Source organism: Saccoglossus kowalevskii, chromosome 12 (assembly GCF_978046115.1).
Source record: "Saccoglossus kowalevskii chromosome 12, keSacKowa6.1, whole genome shotgun sequence".
In the NCBI taxonomy this organism is placed as follows: Eukaryota; Metazoa; Hemichordata; class Enteropneusta; family Harrimaniidae; genus Saccoglossus; species Saccoglossus kowalevskii.
Genome location: NC_140652.1, coordinates 32,375,094 through 32,391,344, shown reverse-complemented (window position 1 = coordinate 32,391,344; position 16,251 = coordinate 32,375,094). Strand labels below are relative to the sequence as shown.

The window sequence follows — 16,251 nt, the reverse complement described above, 5'->3', positions numbered from 1 at the left end:
GGAAAATGCAAACTCGATGATCTATACCAAGTACGAATTAGGAATCTGAAACCCAAGGACGTTTTAGAATATTCATAACATAGGGAAAATGCAAACTCGATGATCTATATACCATGTACTAATCTGGAATGTGAAACTCAAGGACGTTTTACAACATTCATAACATGGGGAAATAAATGATCTTTCTCAGAGGAATGAAGATTTTGCTGATTATAGTACAGTCAATACTGACAGTGGTTATTTTATGGAGACAAAGCAAGCTTCTGAAGAAGACCGGAGAATAGTAGGCACTATAACAGAGCAAAAACCTTATATCAAATGGTTAATTGTCTATGTCTGTCACCAAAGATCTCTCTCCACAAAATACTGCATATGTACATTATCCCATAGAAACCACCTAGTTGTGTGATTCTTTATAGCCAAAACACTCTTTCAGTTGAGTGATGGATGGCCAGGGCTTCTGACACAGAAAACACATTCTATAGCGATGATTCATCTGAACCACATTGATGCACATCTTATATTTACCCAAATAACGTACAACAAATTCACTGACTTTAAAGACTATGCGAGTGGGATCATTAAACGAAAGTAGCATAGAAAAAATACTAGTTCATTATCACAATATAACGATGCTGGGAAAATAAGAGTATTTAAGGGTGTGTTTTGGAGCAATGGATTGGCGAACAGACAGAAAAGCAATTTCAAAAACTTTTACTTTGTTTTAATGAAAACTTGAAGTATACATGAGGGTAGGAATTATTATTTATTTATTTTGGAAACTCAATTTTTAACTGAAGAAATTAAACTAAATTAAATAATCATGTTAGAAATGACTACTGTTCAACTCGTTTGATTGTACTTAGCGTATGTTACTATCAACCAATCCGAGAAAAAACAGTCGACAATGACTAAATGCATGGCAACAGCCGAATCAGTGTTTAATGAAATAAAAAAAATCAAAGAAAACAGAGAACTCTAAGACAGGAAGAGAAACACGAGCGATGTATTCGAACAACAGGCATAATACGGCAGCCAAGTTTGTTTCACCTCGATCAATGCAGTAATACCCATGATGCACTATTCCCATAAGCGTGGGTATGTGGAAGTTCATGGCCAAGCGTACTGCGGTCAAGAACAAGGTAAGGAATCACGTGACGAGACAATCCCGATTTGCCGTCGATTTCCGGGTTCGTTTCATACAAGAACAGCGATACGAACTACACCGCCGAGTGTAATAGACATAATTCCGATGGCAATAGGAAGTTCGAAGGAAGCTAATACAGTTGGTTTATAACAGGCGAAGTAAATGGAAATCACTTTTCAGTCCTTGTTGAGACACAAACGTAATTTAATACACACTACTACAGTTCGACTAAAGTTTACAAACACCACGGTCAGTCACACAAAGTTCCCCAAATTTAAAAGGGATTTTTAAATGCACCGGGGAACACGAGACGAACAATTGTGCATACTTAGATGACGACTCCACGCTATACGCAGAGTGAAAATGGTAATTTAAACTTTGCTTGCAGATTTTCCCGGGCAGATTTACATAATAATACAGTTCGATAACATGGCCAGTCACATAAAATCCATCAAAAGGGAACTGCAAGTCGTATAAAGCCAAAACAGTACCATGATTTCACAACTTTCGACGTCCACAGTTTAATGTATTCCCGTTCGCAAGAACACACAGCCTAAACTATCAGGAATTCGTAACACATAATTCGAGTGCTGGAATAACAAAATTACTCATCATTTGTAAATTCAATCCATCGAAAAAGTATAAAAAACATTTTTATAAACAATTTTTATTATATAAATACACTTTGAAAAGAAACAAGATTCATAAACTTAAATCTATTTGAATACATTCTCACTACAAATTACACAATACTTATTTTGTAGTGGAGTTTTTTCACAGCACAAACTATTGGAATCATGCACACGTGTGAGTACTTCGGTGACACATTTTATAGCTACGCACAAAATAGTCCATCATTTATTGCGCAACTGTGACCACATGACATAGTTCTGTTAACATCCACACAATTTCATAAAATCTCCATGCCCTTTTTCTGACCTTTCATAAGTAAAATACACTACAATTTACTCCAGAAAAAAACAATTTTCTTGGTACATTCCTACATTCTTGCACACTAATGAGGGATTCAGACACATTCCAAGCTGAACAATTTTCTTGGACTAATAACAAAGCTGGTCAATCCTTTTCCAGCAATAAAATGAGCAAGCTTACAGGAAACTGGAATAAACTGACACTTTCTAAAATTTGCCGACAATAATGGTCACTAATCACACAGTCTAGTGAGTGTTTTTGGTGTTTTAATCAGTCTATTGAATACAAGGATCGCTATGCAACCCATCCTTACCGCCTATATAGGGGAGAGACCCGGAAGACATTGGCAGCTACTTCACAAAGGTAAGTTGCAGGATAATCAAATGTGGTGGTTGAAAACCCAAGAAAATAATATATTGAATCCGTGGAAAGGATAATTGTGAGTTTTATGAAGTGCAAGTTGTTACCGACATGATCTTGTCTTCTAAATGTGTTGACACATTTTTATGAGGGATATATAAACAACATTGGAACAATCATGCATTATCTTTGCTCATGAGTCACTGACAAAAATACAATGGACTCTGTTCCTTGCTGCGAAATACATAAAAATAGACTCGAAAGATGTTAGGAAACCTACAAATTTACATGGTATGAGTGCAACATCAATTTATGTGAGAAATGACTCACTCCATGATATCATACATTGACTGGATCCCTGGAAATAACAAAGTCAGCACAGATAATACAAGATGGTATGTGGTAGCCAAAAAGACAGAGGTAGAACAAAAAGAGTATGACAGTACATATGTACTTTACTGTAGCTGCTCAATGGACAGAGTTTTAATCGTTAAAATGTTTTCAGTTCATCTATAGATAGTGACTGCCTCCAATACTGTATAAAATTACACAACCAGTGCCAATCTGTCACCCAGTTTTGAATATTGTTTACCATGTTTAACGGAAATTAATATAATTGTATTAACTGCATGTTTGAGTAAGGTTTTTTGTGACCTGTAAGTTGTAGGTGCAAGCATGTGCCGAGGATAACGGTACATTTCTTATACACTGGCCAACAAGGCACACCGTTCTATATTTTTTTACAGTGAAGATCTACCTGGAAATTGGCCAGTAGCTTTAAACTCCCTATTGAATTGAATGTCACTTTTACGATGTTTACTAAAAATCGTTCAATCATCCCTGGTTAAAAGAAGAAATGTTTGACCACAGGTTGAATCCGAGACACATCGATTATCAGACCGACGAAACAAGTTAAAGCAATAACAAAAATACATTGTAACGATGATCCAGATCGGTAGGCACTGAAAGAGTTATATAACAGTTGTTTCAATCATATTTTAACATGTAATTTTCACGGTAAAACTTTTCTCCAGTTGCACGTTTGACAATGATAACACGTAGAATAAATACAACTGTGACTGATTGTAATTAGCGCAAACCGATTCCAAAGATCGTCATATTCATATTTATTTGTATTTATATTTATTTATTTATCTGTAACCACAGAGAAAGATGAACGGATATGAAAAAGTGCAATCAGGCATTGAATTGTTTGCAAATCTACATTTCACACATATTTCAGAGGAGCTTATGTCATCTAAAAATATTTTTTGAATTGTATATATTCTGTAAATAAATAAATCAATTTATTCACGGATGTTTTGCAACCTTTTATGAATTTTCCTGATAATTGTTTGGCCATGAATATAATTATACTCACCAATGACGGTTACAATAAAGTAACAGTACCCCGTGTTGTTGTATGCATCGACAGCAGAATACGTAACAATTGTACTTCCGATAGCGAAATTGCTGCCTGAAGCATGAGACACATACAGATCGGATACAGATCCTGAATTATCAGTTGCATTGACAGCACCCCATGACACATTCGCCCAGGAAGCTCCATCGTCTGTGTTCTGGAATATATCAGCTGGACAAATGACGAGAGGACTCTCAGCGTCTGTGTATAGAAACAAAATATTGTGCATGGTCATCTTGAAAGACAACTTTCTATTTCGTTTCAAAAATCACCTGGTCGCAAGAGTACATAATCTTGTTGGAAAATAAATTAATAAATAAAAAAAATAAATTCGTGTCCATCAATTTATTTATAAATTATATCAACACTTTACTATCTTTTACAAATTTTCCTTATCATTGTTCCGCAATAAATATAATTATACCCACCAATGACGGTTACACTAAAGGAACAGTTCCCCGTGTTGTTGTATGCATCTACAGCAGAATACGTAACAATTGTACTTCCGATAGGGAAATTGCTGCCTGAAGCATGAGACACATACAGATCGATTACAGATCCTGAATTATCAGTTGCATTGACAACACCCCATGTTACATTAGCCCAGGAAGCTCCATCGTCTGTGTTATGTAATACATCAGCTGGACAAATGACAACAGGACTCTCAGCGTCTGTGTAAAGAAAAAGTATTATGTGCATCGTCATCTTGAAAGTCAACTTTCTATTTCATTCAAAAATAATCTGATATCCTGATTACATATTGCTATTGGATTATAAATAAATAAATAAATAAATAAATAAATAAATAAATAAATAAATAAATAAATAAATAAATAAATAAATAAATAAATAAATAAATAAATAAATAAATAAATAAATAAATAAATGTCTATCAATTTATATATCAATTATATCAACACTTTACTACCTTTTACGAATTTTCCTGATAATTGTTCCGCAATAATTATAATTATACTTACCAATGACGGTTACACTAAAGGTACAGTACCCCGTGTTGTTGTATGCATCTACAGTAGAATACGTAATAATTGTACTTCCGATAGGGAAATTGCTGCCTGGAGCATGAGACACATATAGATCGGATACAGATCCTGAATTATCAGCTGGATTGACAACACCCCATGTTACATTCGCCCAGGAAGCCCCGTCGTCTGTGTTCTGCAATATATCAGCTGGACAAATCACGACAGGACTCTCAGCGTCTGTGTATAAAAAGGAAATAATATGAATGGTCATCTTGAAAGACAACTTTGTATTTCATTTCAAAAGTCCCCTTGTTCGCAAGAGTACATAATATTGTTGGATAATAAATAAATAAATAAATAAATAAATAAATAAATGTCTAAATAAATAAATAAATAAATTTCTATCAATTTATATATAAGTTATATTAAAGCTTTACTACCTTTTACGAATGTTACTGATAATCGTTCGGCAATAAATATAATTATACTCACCAACGACGGTTACACTAAAGGAACAGTACCCTGTGTTGTTGTATGCATCTACAGCGGAATACGTAACATTTGTACTTCCGATAGGGAAATTGCTGCCTGGAGCATGAGACACATATATATCGGATACAGATCCTGAATTATCAGTTGCATTGACAACACCCCATGTAACATTCGCCCAAGGTGCTCCATCGTCTGTATTTTGCAATATATCAGCTGGACAAATGACAACAGGACTCTCAGCGTCTGTGTATAGAAACAAAATAGTGTGCATGGTCATCTTGAAAGACAACTTTGTATTTCATTTCAAAAATCACCTGGTAGCAAGAGTACACAATCTTGTTGGAAAATAAATAAATCAATAAATAAAAAATAAATAAAAAATAAATAAATCAATAAATTAATTAAGAAATAAATTCGTGTCTATCAATTTATATGTAAATTAGATCAACAATTTACAACCTTTTACGAATTTTCCTGATACTTGTTCGGCAATAAATACAACAAGGAACCTGTAGAATACTGTGTGGGTAATATTTTTTATATTGATTTTTGTTGCATTTGCAGCAAATAGTTACCAAACAATGAGAAATCTATAGGATTGAATATACCCCACAGCTGGCTTCACATACATTGTTCATAGTTCATATGGTGCTTACACCAGGATTTAATTACAGCACCTAGGCGGTATGTGGTTACAGCTTAATGTTCGATTAATCGCAAGAAATTGACATGACAATAGAAATTCATTAAAGACTGCCACTCCCATGCAATTAACAGCGAGTGAAATTCCTGGGATTGAAACATATATTTTGAAGTCACTGGTGTAGGCAACGAATAACTGCAAGTTGACATAAAGACGAGGTAGTTTCTTTAATCAGTGGTCAACTAGAGGCTGAAATTATAATTAATTTGTTTATTTCAATTTCTCCTGACGTCAAATAGAATACACTGGTGAAACACGGTAGTAACTGTGGGTGAAAGGATGTTTTGGGGTGTAGTTTACATTGTATATAGAGTGGTAGGGTCGGGTGTAATGTGTTCATTTCCAACTATTATGAAGTCACGTAGAATTTCACTTAATTTATTTTTTCTGACATGTTTTCAAGCATTACATGTGAATCCAATTTTCACTGCGCTGTGTCTCAATAGAGTATGAGGGAAATGGCATATTCACTGGAATTTATTTCAGGGGAAAAATGTTTTCAGTGATAATGAAGTATTATGACAGATACCCTCCCCGTGGCTTTCATTGCGTATGGAAGTTATTTTCACGAGTGATGCGGTGTATCCTGCTGCCGTACTTTCACGAGCGAAGCCACGGGGAGGGTGTGGGGTTCTGTTATTATACACATGTCCCATATTTGATTATTTCATATTAAAAAAAGAACGTGCAACAAACCGGGATAGAAATTTAGATCGGGGAACCCAATTGCCCATTAATATGCTCCAAGACAGTGCTGCGACCTAGCAACGCTTGTCAGTGTAGAACGCGTGTCGCTGTACATGTGAAAATAAAATAATCAGACGTCTAATTTAAGTCATTGTCCGAATAAATAACTCGTGGATGTTTAAGCGCGGTGGTCGTAGCGCAGCGCGTGTTCGAATTTCATGTAAATAAACAATGTATTTTACACGCGTTGTATACGTCGCTATGAGTCCCATATTGAACAGGACGCGACACGACGACTGTCGCCCTTTAGTTGGGACCACGACAGAACCAGAACTTAAACTGGGCGACTACGATACACGGTTGATGTTGAAGTTAAAAGTTCCTCCACAGATCTGTGCATTGGCAAACATGCCGTGCAACTGCAGTACTCCACTGACGGAATGACTTTCGTTGAAATCGGTCGTCGCTGACTCGTGAGCTGCACACTACAACCTCGTTTGTGATGTTGCTTGCTTGTCGTGGATGGACTGAGTCTTGGTCGATGTTGATGGTTGCGGCTCCATATTAATCGGAGATTTCACTGCGGGTCCAGGCAGCGGGTGGATCTTCTGAGAGCCCTTCAAGATTTATAAAACTCAGATTCCAGGTGGTCAACAAACATTAAGTTCTCCCAATCCTAGTATTCTATGTGATGTACATCTAACATGCCAAAAATGCTGGTGAACGATTTGAACCTGACAAAAATACTTGAAATAGATACCAGGAAGGGGAGGGGGGTAAAAGAAAAGTTATATAACATTTTATTATTCAATAATTTATTAAAATACATAAGTTTGTCCAACTCCCTGTGATACAACACCTCAGACATAGCTCATTGTACTCGGCTTGAGTGTGGGCAAAAAGTTACTATTTGAATTTTTGATATCTGTTTTCATTAATGAGAAAGTTGACCCCGAAGTTAGAGTAACTGTTCAGCAGGAATGGCTTTTTAACTCTTCTGTGATTTTTTTTGGCTGGGCTGATTTTGTCACGTTTCATACTTGACAGGCAGGTCGTACCATCACTAATTGGAAAAACAATCCTGACCCACCGCTACCATGGCAACAGCCAAAGTCTTGTAATAGCAGTGCCCAAATGATCATGCCTTTTATTGTGGCTACGTTGCGCACTGGTAAGAGATCACCGGCGCCGACATTGTTACCACTGTCAACGTAATCCCAACGCAGCTTTGAACTTTGAATAAAATGTAAATGATGCCTCCAATCTAGAAAATACTATCGCAAAACGGTTGGAAATAATACATTTAACGGCTGAATACGTCCTAACAATAAAATAAAGTGACTTCTAATGACTGTCATGTTATTTTGCGAACCTCGTATAAGGTGCCCGGTTTTAGTTATAAACAGACGTTAGCTTCACGTTCATGTCCCTTCCATGATAACAGCCGAAAACATATTGCTTGTTTTTTACCGGTTTTCATTGGCAACCGAAGTATTTTTATTTTGTAAACAAATTTTCGTCTGCTATTTTTATTCAGTTCAAATCGTTCAGCAACATTTTTGGCATATTAGGTGTACATCACATGGAATACTACGATTGAGAGAACTTGATGTATGTTGACTGATTTTTATCATAGTACGAAGTACCAGGAAGTTACTCAGTTCCAAATAAAGATTACCAACGTCAAATGAGCAACATTTGACTGGTAATCAAGATTCATGTAATCCATGGCTAACAAGCAACATCACAAGCGAAGTTGTTGCATGCAGTACCAGTAATTCATCCCGTCAGTGCAGTAGTGCAGTAACACGGCATGTTTGCCATCAGCATTGTATTCAAACGAATCACGTGGTGTGCCGTTCTCGTTCAAACCCGGGATTCGATCAATAGGGGAGTCCCAATTACAAAAACACATTGCAAATCATGCAAGTTCAACATTTTCAAACCAATATACTAAAACAGAAATGCTCAGAGATGCAAATGAAGGATAGATATTACTTTTCACTATACACATCTCTGTTGATACTATCCCTCACATTTTCTACTCCCAATTACTCCTGCGTAAAATGGACTAGCCTCTTCATGTTGACGTTCAGACTAAAATCACGTGACAGGCTGTTAAAATTGGCTGTTGTATACTCTTTCGCCGGTCTGGAAAAGGTGTTTAATTAACTCACATTCAAGCAACAATGCAGATTTCCCAGTGGGAGTGAGACTATTCGACTCTGCCACTAAAAAAATAGGGGTGTTTTTAGCAAAAAACGAATAACCCTGGAATACACACAATATACTGAATTTCGGAACAAATCGTGCATTACTTACAGCAGCAGAATACCACAGAAATATCAGACGAAACATGAAAACACTATATATTGTATTTCAGCTTGAACCCTCTATATTGCAATTCAAGGAATTAACCCCATATGTGCATCCATTTCCCACCTTGGTATCACCCACCCCTGAAAACAAACTCTTAATACCACGCTGAAGCGTTTGGTAATGATACTCACCAATGACGGTTACAATAAAGGTACAGTACCCAGTGTTGCTGTATGCATCGACAGCAGAATACGTAACAATTGTACTTCCGATAGGAAAATTACTGCTTGGATCATGAGACACATATAGATCGGATACAGATCCTGAATTATCAGTTGCATTGACAGCACCCCATGTTACATTCGAGCAGGAGGCTCCATCGTCTGTGTTCTGCAATATATCAGCTGGACAAATGACAACAGGACTCTCAGCGTCTGTGTATAGAAAGGAAATAATATGCATGGTCATCTCGAAAAATAACTTCCTATTTCATTTAAAAAATCACCTGATCGCTAGGGTACATTCTTTTGTTGGTTTAATAAATAAATAAAATCTTGTTTATCAATTTATATATCAATTATATCAACACTTTTTTCAATTTTGCAATATATCAGCTGGACAAATCACGACAGGACTCTCAGAGTCTGTGTACAGAAACAGAATAATGTGCATGGTCATCTTGAACGACAACTTTCTATTTCTTTCAAAAATCACCTGATCTCCAGAGCACAATGTCTATAAATTTATATATAAATTATATTAACACTTCACTACAGTTTATAAATTTTTTGTGATAACTGTTTGTCAATGAATATAATAATACTCACCAATGACGGTTACACTAAAGGAACAGTATCCTGTGTTGTTGTATGCATCGACAGCAAAATACGTAACAATTGTACTTCCAATAGGAAAATTGCTGCCTGGGGCATGAGACAAATACAGATCGATATCTGATCCTGAATTATCAGTTGCATTGGTAAAATCCCATGATACACTCGCCCATGAAGCTCCTGGGTCTGTGTTCTGCCATATATCAGCTGGACAAATGACGACAGGACTCTTAGCGTCTGTGTACAGAAACAGAATGAGCATGGTCATCTTGAAAGACAACTTTGTATTTCATTTCAAAAGTCACCTCATCGCAAGAGTACATAATCTTGTTGGAAAATAAACTAATAAATAAAAAAAATGAATTCGTGTCTATCAATTTATATGTAAATTAGATCAACACTTTACAACCTTTTACGAATTTTCCTGATATTTGTTCGGCAATAAATACAATAATACTCACCAATGACGCTTACAATAAAGGAACAGTACCCAGTGTTGTTGTATGCATCGACAGCAGAATACGTAACAATTGTACTTCCGATAGGAAAATTACTGCTTGGATCATGAGACACATATAGATCGGATACAGATCCTGAATTATCAGTTGCATTGACAGCACCCCATGTTACATTCGCCCAGGAAGCTCCATCGTCTGTGTTCTGCAATATATCAGCTGGACAAATGACAACAGGACTCTCAGCGTCTGTGTATAGAAAGGAAATAATATGCATGGTCATCTTGAAAGACAACTTCCTATTTCATTTAAAAAATCACCTGATCGCTTGAGTACATTATTTTGTTGGTTAATAAATAAATAAATTCTTGTCTATATCAATTATATCAACACTTTACTATCTTTTACAAATATTCCTGATAATTGTTCCGCAATAAATATAATTATACTCACCAATGATGGTTACACTAAAGGAACAGTACCCTGTGTTGTTGTATGCATCGACAGCAGAATACGTAACAATTGTACTTCCGATAGGGAAATTACTACCTGGAGCATGAGAAACATACACATCGATTACAGATCCTGAATTATCAGTTGCATTGACAGCACCCCATGTTACATTCGCCCAAGATGCTCCATCATCTGTGTTCTGGAATATATCAGCTGGACAAATGACGACAGGACTCTCCGTGTCTGTGTAAAAAAAAGGATAATGTTCATGGTCATCTTAAAAGCCAACATTCTATTTCATTCAAAAGTCCCCTTGTTCGCAAGAGTACATAATATTGTTGGATAAATAAATAAATAAATAAATAAATAAATAAATAAATTTCTATCAATTTATATTAAAGCATTACTACCTTTTACGAATGTTACTGATAATCGTTTGGCAATAAATATAATTATACTCACTAATGATGGTGACAATAAAGGAACAGTGTCCTGTGTTGTTGTATGCATCTACAGCCGAATACGTAACCTGCGTACTTCCAATAGGGAAATTGCTGCTTGGAGCATGAGACACATACAGATCGGTTACAGATCCTGAATTATCAGTTGCATTGACAACACCCCATGTAACATTCGCCCAAGTAGCTCCATCGTCTGTGTTCTGGAATATATCAGCTGGACAAATGACGACAGGACTCTCAGCGTCTGTTAATGGCAAGAAAATATTATGCATGGTCATCTTGAACGAAAACTTTCTATTTCATTTCAAAAATCACCTGATCACAAGAGTACATAATCATGTTGGATAATAAATGAATAAATGAATAAATAAATAAATAAATAAATACATTCTTGTCTATCAATTTATATATAAATGATATCAACACTTTACTACTTTTTACGAATTTTTCTGATAACTGTTCCGCAATAAATGTAATTATACTTACCAATAACGGTTACACTAAAGGAACAGTACCCCGTGTTGTTGTATGCATCTACAGCAGAATACGTAACAATTGTACTTCCGATAGGGAAATTGCTGTCTGGAGCATGAGACACATATATATCGGATACAGATCCTGAATTATCAGTTGCATTGACAACACCCCATGTAACATTCGCCCAAGGTGCTCCATCGTCTGTATTTTGTAATATATCAGCTGGACAAATGACAACAGGACTCTCAGCGTCTGTGTATAGAAACAAAATAGTGTGCATGGTCATCTTGAAAGACAACTTTGTATTTCATTTCAAAAATCACCTGGTCGCAATAGTACATAATCGTGTTGGAAAATAAATAAAAAAATAAATAAAAAAAATAAAAAAAATAAATAATAAATAATAAATAAATAAATAAATTAATTAAGAAATAAATTCGTGTCTATCAATTTATATGTAAATTAGATCAACACTTTACAACCTTTTACGAATTTTCCTGATATTTGTTCGGCAATAAATACAATAATACTCACCAATGACGGTTACAATAAAGGAACAGTACCCAGTGTTGTTGTATGCATCGACAGCAGAATACGTAACAATTGTACTTCCGATAGGAAAATTACTGCTTGGAGCATGAGAAACATACACATTGGTTACAGATCCTGAATTATCAGTTGCATTGACAGCACCCCATGTTACATTCGCCCAGGAGGCTCCATCGTCTGTGTTCTGCAATATATCAGCTGGACAAATGACAACAGGACTCTCAGCGTCTGTGTATGGAAAGGAAATAATATGCATGGTCATCTTGAAAGACAACTTCCTATTTCATTTAAAAAAATCACCTGATCGCTAGAGTACATTATTTTGTTGGTTAATACATAAATAAATTTTTGTCTATATCAATTATATCAACACTTTACTATCTTTTACACATTTTCCTGATAATTGTTCTGCAATAAATATAATTATACTCACCAATGATGGTTACACTAAAGGAACAGTACCCTGTGTTGTTGTATGCATCGACAGCAGAATACGTAACAATCGTACTTCCGATAGGAAAATTACTACCTGGAGCATGATAAACATACACATCGATTACAGATCCTGAATTATCAGTTGCATTGACAGCACCCCATGTTACATTCGCCCAAGATGCTCCATCATCTGTGTTCTGGAATATATCAGCTGGACAAATGACGACAGGACTCTCCGCGTCTGTGTAAAAAAAAGGATAATGTTCATGGTCATCTTAAAAGCCAACATTCTATTTCATTCAAAAGTCCCCTTGTTCGCAAGAGTACATAATATTGTTGGATGAATAAATAGATAAATAAATAAATAAATAAATAAATAAATAAATAAATAAATTTCTATCAATTTATATATAAATTATATTAAAGCATTACTACCTTTTACGAATGTTACTGATACTCGTTTGGCAATAAATATAATTATACTCACTAATGATGGTGACAATAAAGGAACAGTGTCCTGTGTTGTTGTATGCATCTACAGCCGAATACGTAACCTGCGTACTTCCAATGGGGAAATTGCTGCTTGGAGCATGAGACACATACAGATCGGTTACAGATCCTGAATTATCAGTTGCATTGACAACACCCCATGTAACATTCGCCCAAGGTGCTCCATCGTCTGTATTTTGTAATATATCAGCTGGACAAATGACAACAGGACTCTCAGCGTCTGTGTATAGAAACAAAATAGTGTGCATGGTCATCTTGAAAGACAACTTTGTATTTCATTTCAAAAATCACCTGGTCGCAATAGTACATAATCGTGTTGGAAAATAAATAAAAAAATAAATAAAAAAAATAAAAAAAATAAGTAATAAATAAATAAATTAATTAAGAAATAAATTCGTGTCTATCAATTTATATGAAAATTAGATCAACACTTTACAACCTTTTACGAATTTTCCTGATATTTGTTCGGCAATAAATACAATAATACTCACCAATGACGGTTACAATAAAGGAACAGTACCCAGTGTTGTTGTATGCATCGACAGCAGAATACGTAACAATTGTACTTCCGATAGGAAAATTACTGCTTGGAGCATGAGAAACATACACATTGGTTACAGATCCTGAATTATCAGTTGCATTGACAGCACCCCATGTTACATTCGCCCAGGAGGCTCCATCGTCTGTGTTCTGCAATATATCAGCTGGACAAATGACAACAGGACTCTCAGCGTCTGTGTATGGAAAGGAAATAATATGCATGGTCATCTTGAAAGACAACTTCCTATTTCATTTAAAAAATCACCTGATCGCTAGAGTACATTATTTTGTTGGTTAATACATAAATAAATTTTTGTCTATATCAATTATATCAACACTTTACTATCTTATACACATTTTCCTGATAATTGTTCTGCAATAAATATAATTATACTCACCAATGATGGTTACACTAAAGGAACAGTACCCTGTGTTGTTGTATGCATCGACAGCAGAATACGTAACAATCGTACTTCCGATAGGAAAATTACTACCTGGAGCATGATAAACATACACATCGATTACAGATCCTGAATTATCAGTTGCATTGACAGCACCCCATGTTACATTCGCCCAAGATGCTCCATCATCTGTGTTCTGGAATATATCAGCTGGACAAATGACGACAGGACTCTCCGCGTCTGTGTAAAAAAAAGGATAATGTTCATGGTCATCTTAAAAGCCAACATTCTATTTCATTCAAAAGTCCCCTTGTTCGCAAGAGTACATAATATTGTTGGATGAATAAATAGATAAATAAATAAATAAATAAATAAATAAATAAATAAATAAATAAATAAATAAATTTCTATCAATTTATATATAAATTATATTAAAGCATTACTACCTTTTACGAATGTTACTGATACTCGTTTGGCAATAAATATAATTATACTCACTAATGATGGTGACAATAAAGGAACAGTGTCCTGTGTTGTTGTATGCATCTACAGCCGAATACGTAACCTGCGTACTTCCAATGGGGAAATTGCTGCTTGGAGCATGAGACACATACAGATCGGTTACAGATCCTGAATTATCAGTTGCATTGACAACACCCCATGTAACATTCGCCCAAGTAGCTCCATCGTCTGTGTTCTGGAATATATCAGCTGGACAAATGACGACAGGACTCTCAGCGTCTGTTAATGGCAAGAAAATAATATGCATGGTCATCTTGAACGAAAACTTTCTATTTCATTTCAAAAATCACCTGATCACAAGAGTACATAATCATGTTGGATAATAAATGAATAAATAAATAAATAAATTCTTGTCTATCAATTTATATATAAATGATATCAACACTTTACTACTTTTCACGAATTTTTCTGATAACTGTTCCACAAGAAATGTAATTATACTTACCAATAACGGTTACACTAAAGGAACAGTACCCCGTGTTGTTGTATGCATCTACAGCAGAATACGTAACAATTGTACTTCCGATAGGGAAATTGCTGCCTCGAGCATGAGACACATATATATCGGATACAGATCCTGAATTATCAGTTGCATTGACAACACCCCATGTAACATTCGCCCAAGGTGCTACATCATCTGTATTTTGCAATATATTAGCTGGACAAATGACAACAGGACTCTCAGCGTCTGTGTATAGAAACAAAATAGTGTGCATGGTCATCTTGAAAGACAACTTTGTATTTCATTTCAAAAATCACCTGGTCGCAATAGTACATAATCGTGTTGGAAAATAAATAAAAAAATAAATAAAAAAAATAAAAAAATAAGTAATAAATAAATAAATTAATTAAGAAATAAATTCGTGTCTATCAATTTATATGAAAATTAGATCAACACTTTACAACCTTTTACGAATTTTCCTGATATTTGTTCGGCAATAAATACAATAATACTCACCAATGACGGTTACAATAAAGGAACAGTACCCAGTGTTGTTGTATGCATCGACAGCAGAATACGTAACAATTGTACTTCCGATAGGAAAATTACTGCTTGGAGCATGAGAAACATACACATTGGTTACAGATCCTGAATTATCAGTTGCATTGACAGCACCCCATGTTACATTCGCCCAGGAGGCTCCATCGTCTGTGTTCTGCAATATATCAGCTGGACAAATGACAACAGGACTCTCAGCGTCTGTGTATGGAAAGGAAATAATATGCATGGTCATCTTGAAAGACAACTTCCTATTTCATTTAAAAAATCACCTGATCGCTAGAGTACATTATTTTGCTGGTTAATAAATATATAAATTCTTGTCTATATCAATTATATCAACACTTTACTATCTTTTACAAATTTTTCTGATAATTGTTCCGCAATAAATATAATTATACTCACCAATGATGGTTACACTAAAGGAACAGTACCCTGTGTTGTTGTATGCATCGACAGCAGAATACGTAACAATTGTACTTCCGATAGGAAAATTACTACCTGGAGCATGATAAACATACACATCGATTACAGATCCTGAATTATCAGTTGCATTGACAGCACC

The 16,251-nt window shown here is 35.3% G+C and overlaps 3 protein-coding genes across 3 annotated transcripts in view; all 3 read right to left on the bottom strand.

Annotated features, from left to right (window-relative positions):
• LOC100372549 (uncharacterized) overlaps positions 1-5,644 on the bottom strand; it is a 47,644-nt gene extending 42,000 nt beyond the window's left edge. Inside the window, exons 1-4 of the mRNA XM_085506570.1 lie at positions 5,342-5,644; positions 4,844-5,086; positions 4,292-4,534; positions 3,822-4,064 (exon numbers count right to left, since the gene is read on the bottom strand). Coding sequence (XP_085362696.1) covers positions 3,822-4,064; positions 4,292-4,534; positions 4,844-5,086; positions 5,342-5,618 — 1,006 coding nt within the window. The 5' untranslated portion in view covers positions 5,619-5,644. The remainder of the gene's footprint in view (positions 1-3,821; positions 4,065-4,291; positions 4,535-4,843; positions 5,087-5,341) is intronic.
• On the bottom strand, positions 5,645-11,530 carry LOC102807888 (hyalin-like). The gene is made up of 6 exons (XM_085506048.1): positions 11,218-11,530; positions 10,792-11,034; positions 10,345-10,587; positions 9,878-10,120; positions 9,242-9,484; positions 5,645-5,655 (listed from the first exon to the last, which is right to left on the bottom strand). The coding sequence occupies exons 1-6, from the start codon at positions 11,528-11,530 to the stop codon at positions 5,645-5,647; spliced, it is 1,296 nt and encodes a 431-aa protein (XP_085362174.1).
• A 152-nt stretch (positions 11,531-11,682) lies between these two features.
• On the bottom strand, positions 11,683-13,991 carry LOC144352539 (hyalin-like). Its single transcript, XM_085506047.1, has 5 exons — positions 13,715-13,991; positions 13,201-13,443; positions 12,712-12,954; positions 12,264-12,506; positions 11,683-11,981 (listed from the first exon to the last, which is right to left on the bottom strand). Exons 1-5 carry the CDS (start codon positions 13,989-13,991, stop codon positions 11,683-11,685), a joined length of 1,305 nt encoding a protein of 434 aa, XP_085362173.1.
• Between the last annotated feature and the right edge of the window lie 2,260 nt (positions 13,992-16,251).